At 45.1% G+C, this 24,297-nt stretch overlaps 1 protein-coding gene across 1 annotated transcript in view; it reads right to left on the bottom strand.

Annotated features, from left to right (window-relative positions):
* Positions 1–12,558, bottom strand: part of LOC126355584 (serine/arginine repetitive matrix protein 1-like) — a 255,535-nt gene extending 242,977 nt beyond the window's left edge. Inside the window, exon 1 of the mRNA XM_050005948.1 lies at positions 12,503–12,558. Coding sequence (XP_049861905.1) covers positions 12,503–12,558 — 56 coding nt within the window. The remainder of the gene's footprint in view (positions 1–12,502) is intronic.
* Positions 12,559–24,297: the final 11,739 nt, after the last annotated feature.

Genomic DNA, 24,297 nt, shown 5'->3' with positions numbered 1-24,297 from the left:
CGCTGCTTTAGGTTCGCCAATAAACAGTTCAGCGTATGGGGTAATCAGCATTGCCCATCCGACTTTAATTCCTTAGAACGTGCCTGAAAACTCTGAGAATCCAGTAATTCAGCCTCCGCCGCTCGTATAGAAGCTTTGCAAGATAGACAGATGTAAATACCACATCACACTCCATTGCATCTGCTGTATCGCTGCTAGGATTCCTTATAGTCCCTACTGAATAATCTTCACGTACACTAAACTGACACATCCAGTGTATACACTTCAGACATATTCTGCATTCGGACCTAGTAATTTCTAGAAACTGTTTTGTTTTACTTATGCCGTTTTATGTACATCAAATGCCACACAACGCTGAAATTTTCTTTGTGCTATTGAGTCTTCACCAATTTTGGAAACCAGCTCTAAATGGTGGCTATAAACGACTCATTCCCTTCTTCCTTAACTGGCCCACTGACCTGTCCTAACTCGTGCAGTATATTTCTTTTAGGCTCCCCTGCAGGCAGCATTAACGGAGAACTGCTGCCCGTACGCTGCAAAGACACCGTTAATAGGTAACAATAGCGCCCTGGGCATCTGTAACGAACCTGATATTGCTTGTCTGCGACAAAATTAGGCTGTGTTGTGGATTTATTAGTACAGCTTAGGACCAACTCGCTGCAAACACTGATTAGCCATGATGCAACAGTATAGTATAGGTAAAACACTTCCGTTCCAAAAGTAATTGCTACAACTTCTTACACTGAGGCACCAAAGAAACTGGAATAGGCAAGCGTATTCAAGTACAGATATACGTAAATAGGCAGAATATGGCTTTATACGGTGTTCCAGCAGGCAACATCTATATAAGACAATAAGTGTCTGGCGCAGTTCTTAGATCGGTTACTGCTGCTACAATGGCAGGCGAGTTTGAACGTAGTGCTACAGTCGGCGCTCGAGCGTTGGGACACAGCACCTCCAAGATAGCGATGAAGTGAGGATTTTCCCGTACGACCATTTCACGAGTGTACCGTGGATATCAGGAATCAGGTAAAACATCAAATCTCTGACATCGCTGTGGCCGGAAACAGATCCTGCAAGAATCTGACCGACGACGACTGAAGAGAACGTGACAGAAGTGCAATCCTTCTTAAATTGCTGCAGATTTCAGTGCTAGGCCATCAACAAGTGTCAGCGTGCGAACCATTCAACAAAACATCATCGATATGGGCTTTCGGAGCCGAAGGTCCACTCGTGTATGCTTAATGAGAGCACGACACTAAGCTTTACGCCTCGCCTGGACCCGTCAACGCTGATATTGGACTGTTGGTGACTGGAAATATGTTGGCTGGTAGAACGAGCCTCGTTTCAGATTGTGTCTAGCGGATGGACGTTTACGAGGGTGGAGACAACCTCATGAATCCATGGACCCTGCATGTCAGCAGGATACTGTTCAAGTTGGTGGAAGCTCTGTAATGGTGTGGGCCGTGTGCAGTTGGAGTGAAATGGGACCCATGACACGTCTAGATACGACTCTGACAGTCGACACGTACGTAAGCATCTTTTCTGGTCACCTGCATCCATTCATGCCCACTGTGCACTCCAACGCACTTTGGAAGTTCCAACAGGACCATGCGACAACCCACACGTCCAGAATTGCTACATAGTGGCGCCTAGAACAGTCTTCCGAGTTTAGACACTTCCGCTGGCCACCAGACTCCCCAGGCGTAAACATTATTGAGTATATCTGGGGTGCCTTTCAACGTGCTGTTCAGAAGAGATCTCCACCCCGTCGTACTCTCACGGATTTATGACCAGCCGTGCAGGATTCATGGTATCAGTTCCTTCGAGCACTGCTTCAGACGTTAGTCGAGTCCACGCCACGTCGTGTTGCGGCACTTCTGCTTACTCGCGGAGGGCCTACACGATATTAGGCAGGTGTACCAGTTTCTTTGGCTCTTCCGTGTATATTACATACATATTTATATTAAATACATATTTTAAAAATATATAGCCTGTCTGTTTCAACATTTAGTAGAGTATCGTGTAAATATTTAAGTAGGTCAATAACTTATTTACCCTTATATATATTATACATTTATTCGTATACCGTACATATTACACACATATATAGCCTATGTTCATCTGAACATTTAGTAAAATATTTGAAGATTTGAAATAAATTGGTCAAGAACTTAGAGAGTTTTTGCGGACAACCTTTTCGATTTACGTATTATCTATAAACTTAAATACCACATATATTAAAAAAAACACGTTAACCTATGTACGTCTGAACGCTTATTAGAGTATCTTGTAAAAATTTGAAATAAATTGCTCAAGAACGTTTCGAGATTTTTGGTAACAACCTTAAACTACAGCTTGTCATTATACAGTAGTATAGGTGATTTAGCAAAACGGTCGAAGCTGAATGTTTCTCAAACAAGAAAGGCACTCGTGCAACTGTTTTGAAAAAGCTTTTGTCCTCTTGAAAAATGAGAGAATCCAGTGGGTACACAACACGAAGATTTAGAAAATATGGTTCAAATGGCTCTGAGCACTATGGAACTTAACATCTATGGTCATCAGTCCCCTAGAACTTAGAACTATTTAAACCTAACTAACCTAAGGACATCACACAACACCCAGCCATCACGAGGCAGAGAAAATCCCTGACCCCACTGGGAATCGAATCCGGGAACCCGGGCGTGGGAAGCGAGAACGCTACCGCACGACCACGAGATGCGGGCAAGTTTTAGAAGATAGGACAACATTCAGTCAGTGAGGTCGCTGAGCTAAACATGAGTAGGCCAAAGTCATGTTACGATGAACACCAAGACATCGTGGAATCTCCTCTACACACCCTGCATACTGAACACACTACAGGCTAAACACGTCACTGGACCATCATTGCACTCACCGCCTTGAATCACTGTTGGGGATTGACAAAAATGACATCGGTTTGCAGAAGCCTGGGATGTATATCAGATTCCTTCCCAATATGGCAAGTTATGTACTGGACACAGAGTGAGCACCATCGAAGATTGCCACCAAGGACAGCACAGGTACACTCGACTAATGTACCCTAACAAGTCGACGGCGGCACGCTGCTGCCAACCAAGACACAATGGAATACGAACGCACCAGCATTTCAGCACATACAAGTTGACCAAAACGTCCGTTAACTTTTGAAAATGCAATAATTCAAGGAATAATTTAGGTAGAGACGTAAACGTGACACAAATACCTGAAATAGCATGTTTTACTGAAACCAAACACGAATGCAAAAATCGGCCAACAAATGGCGCTGGAGACCAACACGACAGTGACGCCGCATGAGAATCGTGTTTAAAATAAGTTATAGTGATGGTTCAAATGGCTCTGAGCACTATGGGACTTAACATCTATGGTCATCAGTCCCCTAGAACTACTTAAACCTAACTAACCTAAGGACAACACACAACACCCAGCCATCACGAGGCAGAGAAAATCCCTGATCCCGCCGGGAATCGAACCCGGGAATCTGGGCGCGGGAAGCGAGAACGGTACCGCACGACCACGAGATGCGGGCAGTTATAGTGAAAGAGATAGTCAAGAAGAAATGAAAATTCTGTCTACACTGCACCATCTTGAGCCAAGGCTCTTCATACGGCGTCAGCGAGGAAGATAGGTGCGCCAAGCAATCGCGGTATGTTGACTTTACCAGAAAAGGTACTGTTAGTGAAGCTTTACTATCAGAATGGAGAATCCGTTATTGCAGCTTTACAATCCTATCGCCGTAAAGATTATTCGAACGGATAATGGTCCTGCAACCAGTGTCGCTCTGAAGAAAATCATCACGAAGTTCGAAACGACGGGTTGTTCAAACGATTGGCCCCATACAGAGAGATCAAAGTGCTACTGCTACTCAGACCGTTCATAAAGAAACGGGGACTTCATCGGGTTCATATCCGCATGGTGAAGTCAGCGCTCGTGAACTCGCACGTCGCACCGGCATTCCACTCACTACTGTTTGGAGAACACTAAGGCGTACTCTCCAATGCTACCCGTACAAAATCCAGCGTCATCATGGACTGTAGGTCATCGCCTTTGTGACACGGAGAGCATTTGTGAGGTGGGCACTGAAAAAATGGGGGGCGGATGACGTTCGGTTGTCTAATGTGTTGAAGACCCACGAAGCCCATTTCACACTCCGAATGTCTGTCAACACCCACAACTGCCGTATTTAGGCCACCGAAAATTCTAGAACTGTCTCGTAAACTCCAGTGCATGACGAGAAAGTCACGGTGTGGGATGCTTTTACCACATCAGTCGTGATCGGACTCTTTTTCTTCGAGGAAATGAGTGGTGCTGCTTCTCAAACTCTCCGTGTGACGGGTGCGAGGTGCGCCGACGTCTTACAGAATCCCATCATCCCTAGCCTGGCTGACAAACACCTGCTGGAAGGTACGATTTTATGCAGGACGGCGCTCCACCTCATATTGCTATTCGTTTGAAAGATCTCTTGCACACATTGTTTGGTGAGAGCCGCGACCTGAGCCGCTACTGCCTCATGCTTAGCCTCTCAGGTCCACAAATCTCAATCCGTGTGGATACTGGTTGTGCGTTTAACTGAAGTCGCGGGAACCCACCTAAATACCACATTAGGAACCATCCGGGGCTGACGCACCTCCTCGAATCCCGGAAGCGGCGTGCTAACACTTGCGGCTATCTGGTGTGGGAGGGCATAAAAGAGACTGGATTTGTTTAAAGTTTATTCAGGATTGCACCTGAGTCCAGTAATATTGTAATTCTTATATGAATAGGGTTAACAATTGAGATAAGTTTCGCCGGCCGGAGTGGCAAAGCGGTGCTAGGCGCTACAGTCTGGAAACGAGCGACCGCTACGGTCGCAGGTTCGAATCCTGCCTCGGGCATGGATGTGTGTGATGTCCTTAGGTTAGTTAGGTTTAAGTAGTTATAAGTTCAAGGGGACTGATGACCACAGTAGTTAAGTCCCATAGTGCTAAGAGCCATTTGAACCACTTTTTTTTTAGATAACTTTCCGAAATAAGTATACCATGAGAAAACTGAATTACCAGTATAAAAATCATAACTGGGGCACAACTTTACCCAGCTAACTACATTAAATAATGTTCCCTCAATATTGTGCCACTAGCTAAACAGATGAACACAAAATGTTAACTGAAGGAATGAACGATTGTTTTACGTTCACCCAACGATTTAAAAAACCGCACACCACACCAAGGTACTGAAAATAAATATACACTTCTACCTCACTTAATTTGAAAAATTAATCGCCAAACGCTGATTTAAAACACGAGATATTCTTCACTAACCTTACAGGCTCAATTATAAACTGCCAATCCACAATGAATACAGTAGGAAGACATTGCAATGCTGTACTTGTCTTGATTCTTGAGAAAACAACGGCTGGTTTTGGATGCCGTTGTTTCTTGTTCTTAGATCATTGTACTGCGCCCTCGATGGCATTTACTCCAGTCTGCTGGCTGTATCATTCGCCAGAACGCGAAGCTAAGTGGGCGCCTTTTCTATTAACTTAGCAACGTTTAAGGAATAATTATGCTATCCTTGACGTTCGAAATTAATGTTTTAGCGTTGAATAAAAGACTTGCATACTGGACTGTTAAAGCTATTTCAACAGAGTATAATACTTGAATAGCAAACACAACTATTATAATTGGCCCTATTAATACTGCCACCACCTTGCTCTATCTACAGTAGCTACTGTTACTGAAAGTTACTTCACTGATACTAATGTAGCTCCCACAATCGCTTATGTTAATGCTAAGCAGTATGTTGTCTTATGTACCTTCACGGTTTCTCTATCCTCTACTCTGAGAGAAAAACACAGTAACTTTACTACCATTTCAATGTATTCATGTTCTCTGTCTGTTAAGTACCAGATCGTCCATACTATCGGGTCCGACAGTTTCTCCTGCTTCTCAATCGCAAGGCAATGAATCAAAGCGAATCACTGATTCTTCTCGTTTTCGGGTACGCTTGTGACCGCCTTCTGGACGACGCATTCACAGATAGTGGACTTCGCTTTCATTCAGAGGTTCGTCTACAGACCTTACTGTCAGCTGTAGCTACGCCTCGCTTTTTCTGAGACATCATCAGCTAGAAACGTTAGACCAGTGACCATAAAACTGCGGCATGGTACCCGCATGCGACTCGAATCAATTATTTTTGTGGCCTGGGATTCTCAGAAGTAATTTTAATTAATAAGCATCTAATACGATCACTTTGGATTCCGTAGAAATACTGGAAACGTGAGGCAATACTGACCTTACTACTCACCTTAGAAGAAAGATTAAGGAAAGGCAAACATACACTCCTGGAAATGGAAAAAAGAACACATTGACACCGGTGTGTCAGACCCACCATACTTGCTCCGGACACTGCGAGAGGGCTGTACAAGCAATGATCACACGCACGGCACAGCGGACACACCAGGAACCGCGGTGTTGGCCGTCGAATGGCGCTAGCTGCGCAGCATTTGTGCACCGCCGCCGTCAGTGTCAGCCAGTTTGCCGTGGCATACGGAGCTCCATCGCAGTCTTTAACACTGGTAGCATGCCGCGATAGCGTGGACGTGAACCGTATGTGCAGTTGACGGACTTGGAGCGAGGGCGTATAGTGGGCATGCGGGAGGCCGGGTGGACGTACCGCCGAATTGCTCAACACGTGGGGCGTGAGGTCTCCACAGTACATCGATGTTGTCGCCAGTGGTCGGCGGAAGGTGCACGTGTCCGTCGACCTGGGACCGGACCGCAGCGACGCACGGATGCACGCCAAGACCGTAGGATCCTACGCAGTGCCGTAGGGGACCGCACCGCCACTTCCCAGCAAATTAGCGACACTGTTGCTCCTGGGGTATCGGCGAGGACCATTCGCAACCGTCTCCATGAAGCTGGGCTACGGTCCCGCACACCGTTAGGCCGTCTTCCGCTCACGCCCCAACATCGTGCAGCCCGCCTCCAGTGGTGTCGCGACAGGCGTGAATGGAGGGACGAATGGAGACGTGTCGTCTTCAGCGATGAGAGTCGCTTCTGCCTTGGTGCCAATGATGGTCGTATGCGTGTTTGGCGCCGTGCAGGTGAGCGCCACAATCAGGACTGCATACGACCGAGGCACACAGGGCCAACACCCGGCATCATGGTGTGGGGAGCGATCTCCTACACTGGCCGTACACCTCTGGTGATCGTCGAGAGGACACTGAATAGTGCACGGTACATCCAAACCTTCATCGAACCCATCGTTCTACCATTCCTAGAACGGCAAGGGAACTTGCTGTTCCAACAGGACAATGCACGTCCGCATGTATCCCGTGCCACCCAACGTGCTCTAGAAGGTGTAAGTCAACTACCCTGGCCAGCAAGATCTCCGGATCTGTCCCCCATTGAGCATGTTTAGGACTGGATGAATCGTCGTCTCACGCGGTCTGCACGTCCAGCACGAACACTGGTCCAACTAAGGCGCCAGGTGGAAATGACATGGCAAGCCGTTCCACAGGACTACATCCAGCATCTCTACGATCGTCTCCATGGGAGAATAGCAGCCTGCATTGCTGCGAAAGGTGGATATACACTGTACTAGTGCCGACATTGTGAATGCTCTGTTGGCTGTGTCTATGTGCCTGTGGTTCTGTCAGTGTGATCATGTGATGTATCTGACCCCAGGAATGTGTCAATAAAGTTTCCCCTTCCTGGGACAATGAATTCACGGTGTTCTTATTTCAATTTCCAGGAGTGTACGTTCGTAGCATTTGTAGACTTAGAGAAAGCTTTTGACAATGTTGACTGGAATACTCTCTTTCAAATTATAAAGGTGGCAAGGGTAAAATCCAGGGAGCGAAAGGCTATTTACAATTTGTACAGAAACCAGATGGCAGTTATAAGAGTCTATGGGTATGAAATGGAAGAAATGATTGGGAAGGGAGTGAGACCTCTCCCCGGTGTTATTCAATCTTTATATTGAGCAAGCAGTAAAGGAAACAAAAGAAAAATTTGGAGTAGGTATTAAAATCCATGGAGAAGAAATAGAAACTTTGAGGTTCGCCGATGACATTGTAATTCTCTCAGAGACAGCAAGGGACTTGGAAGAGCAATTGAACGGAACGGACAGTGTCTTGAAAGGAGGATATAAGATGAACATCAACAAAAGCAAAACGAGGATAATGGAATGTAGTCGAATTAAGTCGGGTGATGCTGACGGAATTAGATTAGGAAATGAGACACTTAAGGTAGTAAAGGAGTTTTGCTATTTGGGGAGCAAAATAACTGATGATGGTCGAAGTAGAGAGGATATAAAATGTAGAATGGCAATGGCAAGGAAAGCGTTTTTGAAGAAGAGAAGTTTGTTAACATCGCGTATAGATTTAAGTGTCAGGAAGTCGTTTCTGAAAGTATTTGTGTGGGGTGTAACCATGTATCGAAGTGAAACGTGGACGATAAATAGTTTGGACAAGAAGAGAATAGAAGCCTTCGAAATTTGGTGGTACAGAGGAATGCTGAAGATTAGATGGGTAGATCACATAACTAATGAGGAGGTATTGAATAGAATTGGGAAGAAGAGGAGTTTGTGGCTCAACTTGATTAGAAGAAGTGATAGGTTCGTAGGTTATGTTCTGAGGCATCAAGCGATCACCAATTTAGTATTGGGCGGCAGCTTGGAGGGTAAAAATCGTAGAGGGAGACCAAGAGATGAATACACTAAGCAGATTCAGAAGGATATAGGTTGCAGTAGGTACTGGGAGATGAAGAAGCTTGCACAGGATAGAGTAGCATGGAGAGCTGCATCAACTGGTTTAATTTTTGTTGACGTTGGTGAATTGAGCAGTGAATTAAGTAAAGTTGGCCACTTACCTCAGGGGCAGAGAGGTATGTAGCGCGGCCATTGCGTCGTTGGAGGATGTGAGAGGGGAAGTGTTGGAGTTTTTTATTGTTTGTTTCCCAGTACTAACAACTCAGCTGCGTGCGACACTCCTGCCTATCAGCTGCTATGGTATAAATTTTGGGACGAGAGTGACACGGATTCGTGAAGGCGCATTGGAGAGACAGACAACTTCAAGTGTGATGCACATTTGGAGCGAGGAATATGAAATTAAATTAAGGTTGTTGTAATACAACGCTATGAGTAGAAGGAAAATGACATTCAAAACATTTAGTAAATATTTGTTATCATGTCTTACATTGCACAGTGCGTTTAAAGATAAGTACAGTGACTGTTATTAGTTAACCATCAGCTCCAGAGACAACACAACAGTATATCATCAGGCAATTGGGGTCGCTGAAGATGGCAGCAGTCCGAAATAGAGAACAATCGACACGAAGTGTTCCGGATCTCATTGACTTTTAACGATCAGTACTTGGTGGCCGCAGGCCAACTGATCACGCTCTTACTGTAGCTGGTTTGAAAATGGTTCAAATGGTTCTGAGAACTATGGGACTTAACATCTGAGGTCATCAGACCCCTAGAACGTAGAACCACTTAAACCTAACTAACCTAAGGACATCACACACACACACATGCCCGAGGCAGGATTCGAACCTCCGACCACACGGTCGCGCGGTTCCAGACTGAAGCGCCTAGAACCGCTCGGCCACATCGGCCGGCCGTAGCCTGTCTATTGTGGGCTCATAACATATTAATTTATGTGTTAACCTACTAATTAAATGATTGTTATATATACGGCCCGAGTTGCAGCCAAAAATGTCAGCATTAGCCCTTTAACAGAAAAGTTGACGAACACTGCTTTAGAGTATCTAAGTTCGTTTTTGAGATGACTTGTAGACTGCTGCGTACTATCGCGATTTCGCCAGGAGGGGAGGAGCCAGTGCAAACGCCTCGGGGCGGCCACTTGCCGCTGAACGCTGCCCGCAGCACGCGGTACCCGCACGTGGCTCCGGCCCTCCGTATCGACCGCAAGCCGGCGTGCACCTGTCCACGCCGCGTGTGCTAGGCGCCAACCCACCGCCGCAAGGCCGCGCGGCTGCACCTCAAGGCTACGGCTGTAAGAGTCACGACTAAGCTTTGTGCCGTATAGGAGGGTGGTCCATTGATCGTGCCCGGGCCAAATATCTCACGAAATAAGCGTCAAACGAAAAAACTAGAAAGAACGAAACTTGTCTAGCTTGAAGGGGGAAACCAGGTGGCGCTATGGTTGGAAAGCTAGATGGCGCTGCCGTAGGTCAAACGTATATCAACTGCGTTTTTTTTAAATAGGAATCACCCTTTTTATCACGTATTCGTGTAGTACGTAAAGAAATTCGAATGTTTTAGTCGGACCACTTTTTTCGCTTTGTGATACATGGTGCTGTAATAGTCACAAACATATGGCTCACAGTTTTAGACGAACAGTTAGTAACAGGTAGGTATTTTACATTACAATACAGAAAGTAGGTACGTTTGAACATTTTATTTCGGTTCTTCCAATGTGAAACATGTACCTCTGTGAACTTATTTCTGAGTACGCATGATATTACAGCGTGATTACCTGTAAAAACACATTAATGCAATAAATGCTCAAAACGATGTCCGTCAACCTCAATGCATTCCGCAGTACGTGTAACGACATTCCTCTCAACAGCGTGTACTTCGCCTTCCGTAATGTTCGCATATGCATTGACGATGCGCTGAAGTATGTTGTCAGTCGTTGTCGGTGGATCACGATAGCAAATATCCTTCAACTTTCCCAAAGAAAGAAATCCGGGGACCTCAAATCCGGTGAATGTGCGGGCCATGGTGCGGTACTTCGACGACCAATCCACCTGTCAGGAAATATGCTATTCAACACCGCTTCAACTGCACCCGAGCTATGTGCCGGACATCCATCATGTTGGAAGTACATCGCCATTCCGTCATGCAATGAACCATCTTGTAGTAAGATCGGTAGAACATTAAGTAGGAAATCAGCATACTTTGCACCATTTAGATGGTCATCGATAAAATGGGGGCCAATGTTCCTTACTTCCATAATGCCGCACCATACATTAACCCCCCAAGGTCGCTGATGTTCAGTTCCACTTGTCGCAGCCATCGTGGATTTTCCGTTGCTCAATAGTGCATATTATGCCGGTTTACGTTACCGCTGCTCGTGAATGACGCTTCGTCGCTAAATAGAACGCGTGCAAAAAATCTGTCATCGTCCCGTAATTTCTCTTGTGCCCAGTGGCAGAACTGTACACGACGTTCAAGTCGTCGCCATGCAATTCCTGATGCATAGAAATATGGTACGGGTGCAATCGATGTTGATGTAGCATTCTCAACACCGACGTTTTTGAGGTTCCCGATTCTCGCGCAGTGCGGATTAGCCGCGACAGCAGCTAAAACACCTACTTGTGCATTACCATTTGTTGCAGGTCGTGGTTGACGTTTCACGTGTGGCTGAACACTTCCTGTTTCCTTAAATAACATAAGTCTCCGGCAAAAATATTATACGTATCCCTGAATGCACACAATTGCTCTCTGTGCACTTCTGCCTTCTTCCGTTCACTCCGTTTACACTTATCTTCTACTTCCTTCAGAGTGATCCATCATCTCGTACCTTCTCCTTCCTTTCATTCTTCACCCACGCGCTCATGCTTCCATTACATTCACCATCAATATGTCCCGTCTCAACATCTGACGTAGCCTACTCTTTTTTTATTGTTGTTCGAGTAGTCTTCTTCTCTCCCCCATTCTTTCCAATGACTGTTCCTTATCCACTCCCTATTACAAGCCGTGCCGAGGTGGAGGACCTGCTTATCGTCAGATTTCCGAAGCTAAATACCATGTGACGTGGCCAGTACTTGGATGTGACCGGTCAGGTACCAGTCTGGTTTTGTCAGTGGAAAGGCGAGGGGGTCGGCTGCATCCCGCCAGCGTAGCCGCTCGCGAGTACTTTGTGTTTACTTCCTCGTCGCTCATATATTAAGTTTGTTTTTACGTTCAGCGCGCTGTGGCACATTCATACAGAGAGGACACGATAACGTTCACTTTTCGACCATATCATACCCGATCACCCGACCACATGCTTACGAAGTGGAGTAGTACCTTTGGAACTATCCCAGACTGGACTGTCGGCATACATTTTTCCATCATGGACAAGATCGTTTATGTAAAGATGATATCTGCGGCCGCTTGCGCTGACGTTGTTACTGAGTATTCTGGTGTCCCTCTAATGTTGTTACTGAGTATTCCGGTGCCCCTATCGTTCAGACACTCCAGCGATTACATCGGAGCAGTCAGGTGGACCACGTGTAACTTGGCCAGCAGACACTGCAAGTTTTTGAACTTCCTTTTGAGGTGACAGAAGATATTGTCAACGAAGTTTGATCAGCCATATGACGGAAAAATTGCAGACTTTCGAAACGTACAATGTCTACAACGGAGTGCCCGACTTCTTTGGATGTGTGGCTTACTCTTTGGATGTGTGGCTTACGTATCTCACACAGCTCCCACAGACAGTGGCATAGCCATTCTTCTCCGTGAGGTTTTGCCAGCTGCTGACCTGCAATACCTCTTGAGTACGAGGCTCATGGCCACCACAGACAATGCCTTGCAGCTTGTTAACATCTATGCCCCTTATGACTCCGAGCAGTGGAGGGAACACTCATGTTCCTTCACGGAGGATTTAGCACAACTAGCACACTCTGACAGGGTCGAGTGGATGACATGGTGATAGATGGCGACTTCAGTCGTACACAGGCGCCTACTAACAAACTACTGCTTCAATCATCTTGCCTCTAACTTGAGACGCTTATATGGACCTTAATCTGGTCAACATGTTGTCACAGACACAATTTGGCACCTTCGGATTCATCCCCAGATTCACTTAACTTACCAGCAGCTCGCCGAGGAGGATAGATCGGATTTACATCACATGTACCGTAATGGTAGCGATAGGTGTTGGCGAATTATGGCCTAGGGCATTCATCGACCACATGGCCTACATCTGTGCTATTTCCCTCTGTCCCCTTGAAGATGAATATCAGCCATATCGCCTCAGAAGTATGCAGGTGCGCAGCGGAGACCACGTGGCACCAAGCGATCAGTTGTCGGAGTGGCATAAACTTGGTGGATCAATGCCAAGCCTGCTCTCCAGCTGACGCTGATGGCATATGGAAGGGATGCAACAACATGGAAGTGGATGACGGTGACTTTTATTATACCATAGAACGAGTACGTTCCAGTATGCCTCCTTACCAGATTTCCAGATGCCGATCAACTGCACTAAAGCCAAGATCGTCGCCCTGGTAAGCCTCCAGCTATACAGTCCCAATATGAGGGCGGCAACTAAAGATGGGTTATCTCAGGTACGATGCACCACGTTAACTTGGAGAGTAAAAAGTGCACTAGAGTGCTGGTGCATAAATTGGTTACTGATGACAGTCGACTTGTATAGGCGCAATGGGGCATTATGAGAGCCTGCTACGTGGCAGGGCGTGGAGATTCTGTGACGGTAACCACCGTTTCCGGATTACTCCATGATAAAGTTCCAGTGGACGTGACAAAGGACTACGTGATGGTAGATTAAGTTCACAGCGATATTGTAAAGGGGCAGCTAACAAATCTCCAGGGTCGCATTGACGTTTTACAGGACTTCCCAACTGCTATTGATATCATGTTGGACTGAGATTTGTAGAGAATTCCTGTCCACTGAAACATGCCTACCTCAGGCTTTCCTCAAAGGGCTGATAATAACAATACACAAACCTATAGGAGGGAACCAAATACGAGACTACCGACCTTTGACCATGTTCAACAGTAACTTGAAAATTTTCATATGGCTGCTGGCAAACCGTACGCGTTGTTCGATCTGCCACATCGTCTTAAAGGACCAAACTTCCGTAGGAGGTCCATACAGTATCGCATCTGCTCTGTACCAATAGAGGGACTTATGCGTTGTGACCTCATAGGATTCGAGTCAGGCGTTCAACTGTGTCCTTTGCTATGTGGCCTAGTCTTACGTTTAACAGGACTAATTTGGCGATCGAACTCACCAATGCCAATGATATGATGTTCGTCGTCCGTGGAGCTAATGACACGATAGAGACCATGTCGGTGATTGCACGTATGGACTAGCATCGGGAATTAAAACCAACATCGACAAGTCGCTCAGGCTGCCCAACGGTCAGATTTGTCACGAGTATTAGTTGTCCATTTCGATTTACCGAGTCGCTATACTGCCCAGGACTGGACTCCACAGCCGACATCTGGCGAGCAATAACATTGAATTATAAACGCTTATTGCAACAGATATAGGACAGCACAGTATTTCAGCGCTTATGGTTCCACAAAATCGTATAGTGAGTACATTATGCCAGTGCGTATTTAGCATCACGGTTTCCATGACTCACACAAAATCCATGCATCACTCACCCAGTGGCTCGTTGTATTATGGCTGCTTTCTGCACCTTTGTCAGTATGTTGTTTAAGATTGGATACGACTTCCTCACACTACTAAAAGACAGAGGGGGGAGGGGGGGGGGGGCAGAGGGGCGCTCGGGCTCGTCAACGTCTATGTCAGGACAGTGGCCCGCCCATCAGTGCCCACCTAAACCCATTGAGCCTTATGAATTCGTTTCTGATCGCGATGGAACTAGCCTCTCTCGTCCTAGGACATCTCTTGGCTCCCTTCAATCACCTCAGGTAATTACACTACTGGCCATTACAACTGCTACATCAAGAAGAAATGCAGATGATAAACGGGTATTCATTGGAAAAATATATTATACTAGAACTGACATGTGATTACATTTTTACGCAATTTGGGTGGATAGATCCTGAGAAATCAGTACCCAGAACAACAACCTCTGGTCTCAATAACGGCCTTGATACGCCTGGGAATTGAATCAAACAGATCGTGGATGGCGTTTACAGGTACAGGTGCCCATGCAGCTTCAACACGATGCCACAGTTCATCAAGAATGGAGACGGGCGTATTGTGACGAGCCAGCTGCTCGGCCACCATTGACCAGACGTTTTCAATCGGCGAGAGATCTGCAGAATGTGCTGGCCAGGGCGGCAGTCGAACATTTTCTGTATCCAGAAAGGCCCGTGCAGGACCTGCAATGTGCGGTCGGGCATTATCCTGCTGAAATGTAGGGTTTCGCAGGGATCGAATGAAAGATAGAGCCACGGGTAGTAACATATCTGAAATGTAACATCCACTGTCAAAAGTGCCGTCAATGCGAACAAGAGGTGACCGAGACGTGCAACCAATGGCACCCCATACCATCACGCTGGGTGATAGGCCAGTATGGCGATGACGAATACACGCTTCCAATGGGCGTTCACCGCGATGTCGCCAAACACGGCTGCGACCATCATGATGCTGTAAACAGAATCTGGATTCATCCGAAAAAATGACGTTTTGCCATTCGTGCACCCAGGTTCGTCGTTGAGTTCACCATCGCAGGTGCTCTGTCTGTGATACAGCGTCAAGGGTAACCGCAGCTATCGTCTCCGAGCTGATAGTCCATGCTGCTGCAAACGTCGTCGAACTGTTCGTTCAGATGGTTGTTCTCTTTCAATCGGCCCCATCTGTTGACTCAGGGATCGAGGCGTGGCTGCACGATCCGTTACAGCCATGCGGCTAAGATGCCTGTCATCTCGACTGTTAGTGATACGAGGCCGTTGGGATCCAGCACGGGGTTCCGTATTACCCTCCTGAACCCACTGATTCCATATTCTGCTAACGTCATTGGATCTCGACCAACGCGAGCAGCAATGTCGCGATACTATAAACAGCAGTTGCGATAGGCTACATTCCGACCTTTATCAAAGTCGGAAACGTGATGGTGCACATTTATCCTCCTTACACGAGGCATCACAACAACGTTTCACCAGCAACGCCGGTCAACTGCTGTTTGTGTATGAGAAATCGGCTATAAACTTTCCTGTTGTCAGGACGTTGTAGGTGTCGCCACCGACGCCAACCTTGTGTGAATGCTCTGAAAAGCAAACCATTTGCATATCACAGCATCTTTTTCCTGTCGGTTAAATTTCACATCTGTAGCATGTCATCTTCGTGGTGTATCAATTTTAATGGCCAGTAGTGTATATACAGCCTAACGTGATCGATTTCAAATATCCAAATAGCAGTCGGAAGTGGTGTGGAGAACGGTACATCATCACGTACTAGACGCTGACGCACAAGTCACGTGGTATGTGGCTGTTAACAGGAAATATGTGACACACTAGCGCCACTTGCCCGACGAGTTAGATGAGTTACGACGTGAATACCGGCGAACACCGCCTCAACAGTGGGGACGTGGGACACGTGTAGTGTTTTGTGCACCAGGTTTTAGTGTATATCCTATGTGCAACGCCGCGCCATATCGGCTCATATGTGGTACTTCTACTGGTTGAAACATTCTACTCTAGGTTTCAGAAGAGCACAGTCTTGTGGATTTCACAGTCGGTGAAATGTCTCCCATCACGTTCGTGATTTCTGGTGTTAACTCCAAGAGCGGCACCACGCCTTTTTGCCCCACCCTCAATAAGGACAGCATTTTTAAAAATACCTGTGGAGTGTATTGCACCATCCACCAACTAGCTGGAACGTCCTCGGCGAGAGAAGTTGGTATGACTGACTTTAACGAGCGAACATGCTACAAAACAAGGAGACACGCGCGGCGACCCGGCGTCACGTACGATGGTGCGTCACTTCCGCCGTGTCTGTTATTATTTTATTTGGGTTGCGACCCCTGCCCATTCGCCCTCTGCCCCTCCTATATCTCCCTTATTGGCAAAAACAAGAAAAGAATAGTACCCAACGCGCTGTTGACATTTTCCCCTTTGCCTTTACCGTTGAGGGGACAGGAAGGTTGGCGGCGTGATGATCACCAGGCTTTACGCCAAATGTTCTCGATTCAATTCCAAACCCCTCCATAGTGTCTTATGAAATGAGGATATGCGACACTGTAGATGGTGATCCGGCCGTCGGACGTGCCAACACTGGGTTTCACCCTCTCCATTTTTTCATCATCTCCAGCACGAAAATGACACTACACTACACACATACATACACACACACAAACACAAACACAAAGACTCACACACTCACCCATCTCAATCACCTACATTTAACAGATACACTCATACTTCGTGAAGGAAAGGTGCCTGTGGGAGCGAAGGATAGGGAAAACGTTCCAATTAGGTGGATACATTCAGCAGATACACTTTCTTACACAGATCTCATACTTCGTGGAGGAATGGTGCCTATGGGCCCGAAGTACAGGGAAAAGATTTCCAAGTAGTCAGCTGAACCTGTCCTTCAGCATCTCGCAGCCATTCATGTCACATGACTTTACGTTTTATTAGTTAGTCAGTTTACGCTATAAATCCGTCCCATCCTCCTTCACACCAACACCTCGAATGATTCCAACCACATTTCGTTTATCCTCAACGTACAAGTTTAAGCTGCACAGTGTCACACTTCAGACAAAAATACTTAGCTAATTAGTATTTTATGAGGTCTATTATCTATCTTTCCACATAAAAAGTTTCTCTGTCTGTTTAAAGCTTCCTTAGCTACCACAATTCAGGCTTTGATGACACCCTAGAATTCCCATTATTGTGCTTCCTAGGTAGTCACGAGACAGATTCTAGTTTGTTCTATCGTAATGTTAGCTGTTTCATCTCCTTCACCAACCACCATACCTTTTGTTTTTCTGTTACTGATCTTCATACCATACTCTTCACAGGTTTCTTTCAGATCTCTTAACGTTATACTTCTTTCACTCCCTGCTAGTAAGACCATATCGTCTGAAAACACAGGTGAAAGGGTGTGTGTGTGTGTGAGAGACAGAGAGAGAGAGAGAGAGAGAGAGAGAGAGAGAGAGAGAGAGAGAGAGAGAGAGAACTTGAGGGGAGGGGGGGGGACTAAATGGTTAAAAGGGAGAGAGAACTACGTCACTTGATGCAGAACAGCTGGTATCGATGAAGGGAAAGCAATCCGTAGATTGTTGTTGCATCTGCGTATTGCTTCATGATATAAACTACTGATCACTAGAGAGCGCCTTCTGCATTCTGCTAACTGTCGCCCGCAAACGCGTTGCTGGAAGCCTTGCTACTTGCCCGCTGAAGCGCCGTTGTCGTAACGTGAAATAGACCTCCTCCTTCGTCAGTGAACACTTGGCTTCCCGCGCTGTATCCCGTTTTGTTCAGTAACGCGTTCCCTACGGTATTATAGTTACATTCAATAATCTCCTGTATCTCGTTTGTCAGGCTCAAAGCAGCAGTTTTAATGCACCTTCACTTACCAGTGGCCTGTTAGCATCTGCCCGGCGCTCACTAGGGACTGTTCTGTGACCTATTCCTTCTAAGCTAATTTACTTGTCCGGAATGAGCAGCCACGTCGCTTTATGTGACCTATAGGAAAGCCTAGTACTATAATCTAGCATGTAAACCGGAACAATGTAAACTGATCTCTGGTCAAGTATCAAATGGCACTACTAATTGCTATTTCACATTACTGATTGCAGTATCACATCAAAATCAAGTATCGCACACTACTAACAACGTGCTCTGATTGTAGAGTCTCAAACAAGCCAAATAGTTCGGTAATTCGTGTCTGAATTGATAGTAGTATCTTTTGTATCATTCTTAAGTCTATCATAGTCGCCATCAGCGATCAGAATCAGTTTTATTTTCCTCGAAATGATTCTCTCTAGCAACGCTACACTATCCGATCTGCAAGACTCGTATCAGTATCCGTAACAGACAAAGTAAAATAATTAAAGAATAGCTATTATACGACATATGTGTAAATTACTAATGGCTTGAACCGCGAAAGACATATACTTTAAAGAATATTGTCTAATCTCTAAATACTAATACTACTCCCCCCATAGACAAAACTAAGCTAGCCAGAACCCTCCTGTCCGATTGACTGAATCATCACGAAGAATAAACATAATTTGTGTATCATGGAGCACTCAACTTTTCATAATAATTGGTGTGCAACACGCATCCAAAATCAATTGCGTGTGGTTTCCGAACCACAAACCCATCTACAATATCAAGAGATATACTGGCTCATTAATTTGACCATCATTTTGCCTACATTGGAGAAATGTTTGACACCTACAAAATTTTTCCACTTATCATTTGCGTTAACACTTATATATTTTTTAAATTTTTATACAGCAACATCTGAATTGTTTTATTTTACATACAGTAAATGCAGGTACTAGTAACAACATACCAAATGTATTCAATGTGTAGTGTTCAACGAAAATATGGTACATCAGCAACATGTTCTGGTTATGCTATACCTGCATTGCTGGTAGTCCGCCAATTCCATTCATCGGTACAATATTTTCTTTCTTTCTTGCGACCAGAACCACCATGTCGCCTGAAAATCTTACAATTGCTATATGTTTCCTTGTATTTTTACTCCTATTTAAAAATTTCTTTTCACTACTTTCATTCATTCTAGGCACTCGAATAATATGAAAATCGCAATTAACTGCAGTCCTGCCTTGCAGGGCCAGGTGGCATGGTGTTAAGGCACATGACTCGCACTCTGGATTAGCGGGTTTCAAGTTCCCGACTTGCCGTCTGGATAACTTTCCTCTAAATTTCTTCAAATCATTCCCAGACTTAGTTAGGCTCCATTCCTAGGATCATTACGATATTTGTATCGCTACCAATACTTAAATTTCTATCAGTATCACAAAAGCACCGATACTGAAAGCATTGGAAGTTGATAATATAAAATGATATAAATTTAATGCTACACATTATTGTCATTATTACGGCACATCATTACTGTCTTCTCCTTAAGACAAAAGTATTCGTTCAGAGAAGGATTATTAAAGAGAAAGTCACTCACCTATAATACAAGAAAAACAGTGGAGCTGTGCTGTATTTGCATGATTTAAATTCAGTATAAAATCAATACTCAAATCAATTTTCTGCAGTACGGGATCCATACGTAATACCACTAGCATCTATGGCTGATGGTCTGAAATTTGCGTCAGAGACGGTACATGCTGTACAGGGGGATAATAATTGAAGTCCCAGTTTCAAAAGGCTGAAAAGAAAGTAAAACCACTGCCCAAAATAACGTCAAATTTGAATTATTACCGAACAAGGGGGAAACGTTATGAAAACAAAAGAATTAACAAGCATTTTACCACTAGATGGTGAGGTAAGCGACAGAATATTCAAAATAAAAGACTCTGAGTACACTGCCGCGCCTCAGGCATGACCTTCTCTATGCACGCTCGCGCGCTGTTGGAACGCTCTTTTACAAGAAAGGTGACTGTGCGTTAATAGCTCTGTAGGAGCTTCGTATGCTTAGGGGGCGGGCGGGGGGGGGGGGGGTGAAAAAAGGAGTTCCAGGAGTTCGTCCGATGTGAGCTTAGGGTCTGGAGAAAATCTATACGGAATTCGGAAAGACAGGTTCAAGCGCGATGTGGCAGAGAGAGGAAAACCATTGATCCGACTTCAGTACGTGCTAATTCGCAAACGCTGTGAATGAACGAGAGAGATGGCGCAGTGATTAGCACACTGGACTCGCATTCTGGAGAACGACGGTTCAACCCCGTGTCCGACCATCTTGATTTATGTTTTCCGCGATTTCTCTAAATCGCTTTACGCAAATGCCGGGATGGTTCCTTAGAAAGAGCACGGCCGATTTCCTTCCATAGTCCGATGGAACCGACGACACCGCTGTTTCGTCTCCTCCGCCAAATCAACCAACCAATCATGACACACGGCAACAGGGATATTATTGTCACAATAATGCCATACCAATTCTTATGACATGTGTTTGTTGCTCTTTTCTGTCGGCATTGTTATTAGAATAGGACTGATCGCTTTTCCCATTTTCTTTAGCACAATATTGCAGACCAATGCAAATTTTGCAAATACAAATGATTCGTTTTTTAAAATGTTTCTTTAAAACCGAAATATTTTACCACTGCTGATACAGCTAAATGATATTTCAATGTTTTACTTGGTTATTAGTAAAAAATAGAAGAAAACGCCTGTTATAAAGGAGACCATATAAATACCGGAGAATACAGGTTATTCGGAATTCAATTACCGGTATCTGTTTCAATCAGTCGGATTTTTCCCAGCAAATGGGTGATATACAGGCTGTCCCTATAAAAATGGCCAATATTCAGGTATATCATAGGAACGCTCATTTGAAGCAAAAAGCTTCATAAGTGCATATGCCCTATTTTGAATGTTATTCGAGATAGAACACTTTTAATATAACTGTGAGGGAACATCTTGGACGCACTTACCCTAAACGCAGGATTTGTCGTGGTAGTATATTTAACTGGCCAGCAAGATCGGCAGACTTTTCGCCATTTGTTCTTTGTTTATGGGGTTGGATAAAGTCTGAGATATACAAAGGAAAGGTGAATATGCAACTTGAAATGCTTAGTCACGTGACTGACGCTGATAACTTCGTTAGGGAACGAGATGAGACACTTAGACGAGCAACACAACATATTCTCCCAAGAACGCCCAAATGCGTCGAAGTTGACGATGGATTATTCGATCATTTGTTGTGAAGTGTACAACAGTTGTAATGTGATATGTACGATAATACGTAGGGGTGAATGTGTTAAAAGTGCGTATTTTTTAACTGATACATCGTACAATGCAAGTTATAATTTTAACTAACTGTTGTACTCGTACATGTGTAGACCTGACAGTGTATTGAGTAATGCAGAAATGAATAACAATGTACATTCTATGACAAAAAAAAGAAAAATGATGCACCACCAAGGAATTATGCGAAAGAGACAGAAATCGACAGTTATAATGTTCACAGACAAACGAATCATTACGATTTTTAAAAAAAAGGATGAATTATGCAAAGAAAGAGTTTCCCAAATTGAGTAATCAATAGAGCGCTGGTCCATCTTTGACCCTTATGCAACCAATTATTCGGCTTGGAGTTGATTGATGGAATTTCTAGATGTCCTCCTGGGTGATATCGTGCCAAATTCTGTCCAGCTGGTGTGTTAGATCGTCAAAATCCCAAGCTGGCTGGAGATCCCGGCCCATAATGCTCCAACGTACTCAACTGGGTAGAGACCCGTCAACATTGCTGGCAAGGTAGGGTTTAGCAACGACGAAGACAAGCAATAGAAACTCACACCGTGTGCGGCCGGGTATTACCATGAGTAAATGTAAGCCCAGGATGGTTTGCTATCAAGAGCAACAAAACGAAGTGTAAAATGTCGTCGACGTACCGATGCACTTTAAGGGTGCTGCGAATGACCTCCAAAGGTGTTCCTGGTTTGAAACGACATGGCACCCCAGACCGTCACCCCTAGTTATTGGGCCGTACGGTGAGCGACAGGTCGGTATCCCATCGCCGTCCGAGCCGTTTCCAGACCTTCCTCGCTGGTCGTCGGGTCTCATTTCGAGACAAAGCTACCTCAGTCAATCTGCCTGACGCCGCTGCAAACGGGCTTGTTGTTGTACAGAGGTGAATGGCAGTCGGGGCACCATGAGCTAACCCACCTTTCTGTGAGCTGCTTGATAAAGGTCCTTGCGGTCACTGAAGCACCAGTTGCACGTCGAATGGATGATAATAATGAAGCCGGGGTTTTGAGCCTCTCTGACGCTCTCTCTCGGTCCTCACGTTTTGTTGTCTCTCCAGATCCACTGCTTAATGCTTGACGCTCTGTTCAGTCACGGTTCACCTACTCCTGACAACATCGTCAAAAGGTGGCATCGCTCCTATTCAAATGTCGAGCAATTCGCCAATTTCTTTGAACCCAACTAAACATCCTCTCTCAAATGCTGACGTCTGCGTATATTGTTCACGTGTCTCTCTGCGAGGCATAGTTACTGTCCAACTACGTACACGGAATGAAATCCGCAAAGATTTTTCAGAAACAAGGGGTGCTGTGAACACGACCTTTTGCTCATCAGATATTCGTGGATATGTAGATTAGACTGGTGGTAAATTATCACCCCAGATCATTTAAAATGATAGAATGCTCGTCATGAAGGTCATAGGCTAATTGAATAAATCAGATGCCACACACGGCGGAAAACGTTACTTGATAAGTTTGTGGAGTCGTCAGGGGGCTCGGCTGTTGCTCATGACTTGAGGACCTGGGCATTTCAATAGAATAATTTACTTTGATGGTTGCTGATTGATAGAGTTTAATCTGGTAAAATAGTATTTACTCAAACAGTAGTAAAATAGTTCAAATGGCTCTGAGCACTATAGGACTTAACATCTGAGGTCATCAGTCCCCTAGAACTTAGAACGACGTAAACCTAACTAACCTAAGTGTGGTATCGATAGCAACGATGCCACAACGTAGGTGGGCTCTGTTAGGTTGGCACTACGACACCGACGCCGACGACAGCACCCTCTAGCCGGCGCTGCGCAGCTCTACGAGCGCCGCTCTAGATTCTACCTATTTGATTCCGAGTAGACGACCAAGCAACATTGTCTCTATTTCCTAGGGGCCGAGCCACGACAGATGTTGTCTTTGTAACTTCTAGCCGCTGTTAGATTTGATTGAGGAACGGCTTCGCACCTACGTGCTTATTTCAGCCGAAGTTAAGTACAATTGATGTGCTCAAGTTATTGTGTGGTGATATAGTAAAACCACTTTTAATTGCAGTACCAAGTGTTCTACCTCAACCTCCTAGCTTCCTGCATTCGGCCTACCCTCCAGTTTTCAGGAGAAGACCTACGGGCCGCCTTCCAGGCGGGCTACAAAACTACGGACATCACACACATCCGTGCCCAAGGCACTATTCGAACCTGCGACCGTAGCGGTCGCGCGGTTCCAGACTGAAGCGCCTAGAACCGCTCTGCCACAACGGTCGGCTCAAACAGTGGTAAAATACTCATGACATATAAACGCAGAGCTTATAAAACGATTTGAGAATGAATTTACATAATAAAAATAGAAGAACGATAAGAAAATGAATGATTGTTACGGTCGCCACCAGCATGATGCTGAACAATTACGATTGAAATGGTGTTCAGACACATAAAAGACACAAAATTACGTTTTCAACCTTGTTTGCAAAATTATGTAATTATATAAAGAAGGTGTGAATTCGAACAGAAACATTAAACTGATCCGTTAATAAGGGAAGAATCAGAAACAAACTTCACTATCCCGTATAGCTCCAATCATTAACTCGGTTACGAAACAAAACATGAGTGATTACGAAAAGAACCCTCTTTGAAGCAAGAATCAGATTTCAGAAAACCTTGTGCGTTAAGTGGGTAGATCAGTTTAGGAAGACTAAAAAATGGAAACCAGGAAGGAAGTCCTCTTCCATCAATACATCGCGATTTCCGGA

The sequence above is a fragment of the Schistocerca gregaria genome, chromosome 3 (assembly GCF_023897955.1).
Source record: "Schistocerca gregaria isolate iqSchGreg1 chromosome 3, iqSchGreg1.2, whole genome shotgun sequence".
NCBI lineage: Eukaryota > Metazoa > Arthropoda > Insecta > Orthoptera > Acrididae > Schistocerca > Schistocerca gregaria.
The sequence above is the reverse complement of the archived record's forward strand: the minus strand, read 5'-3'. Positions and strand labels throughout refer to the sequence as shown.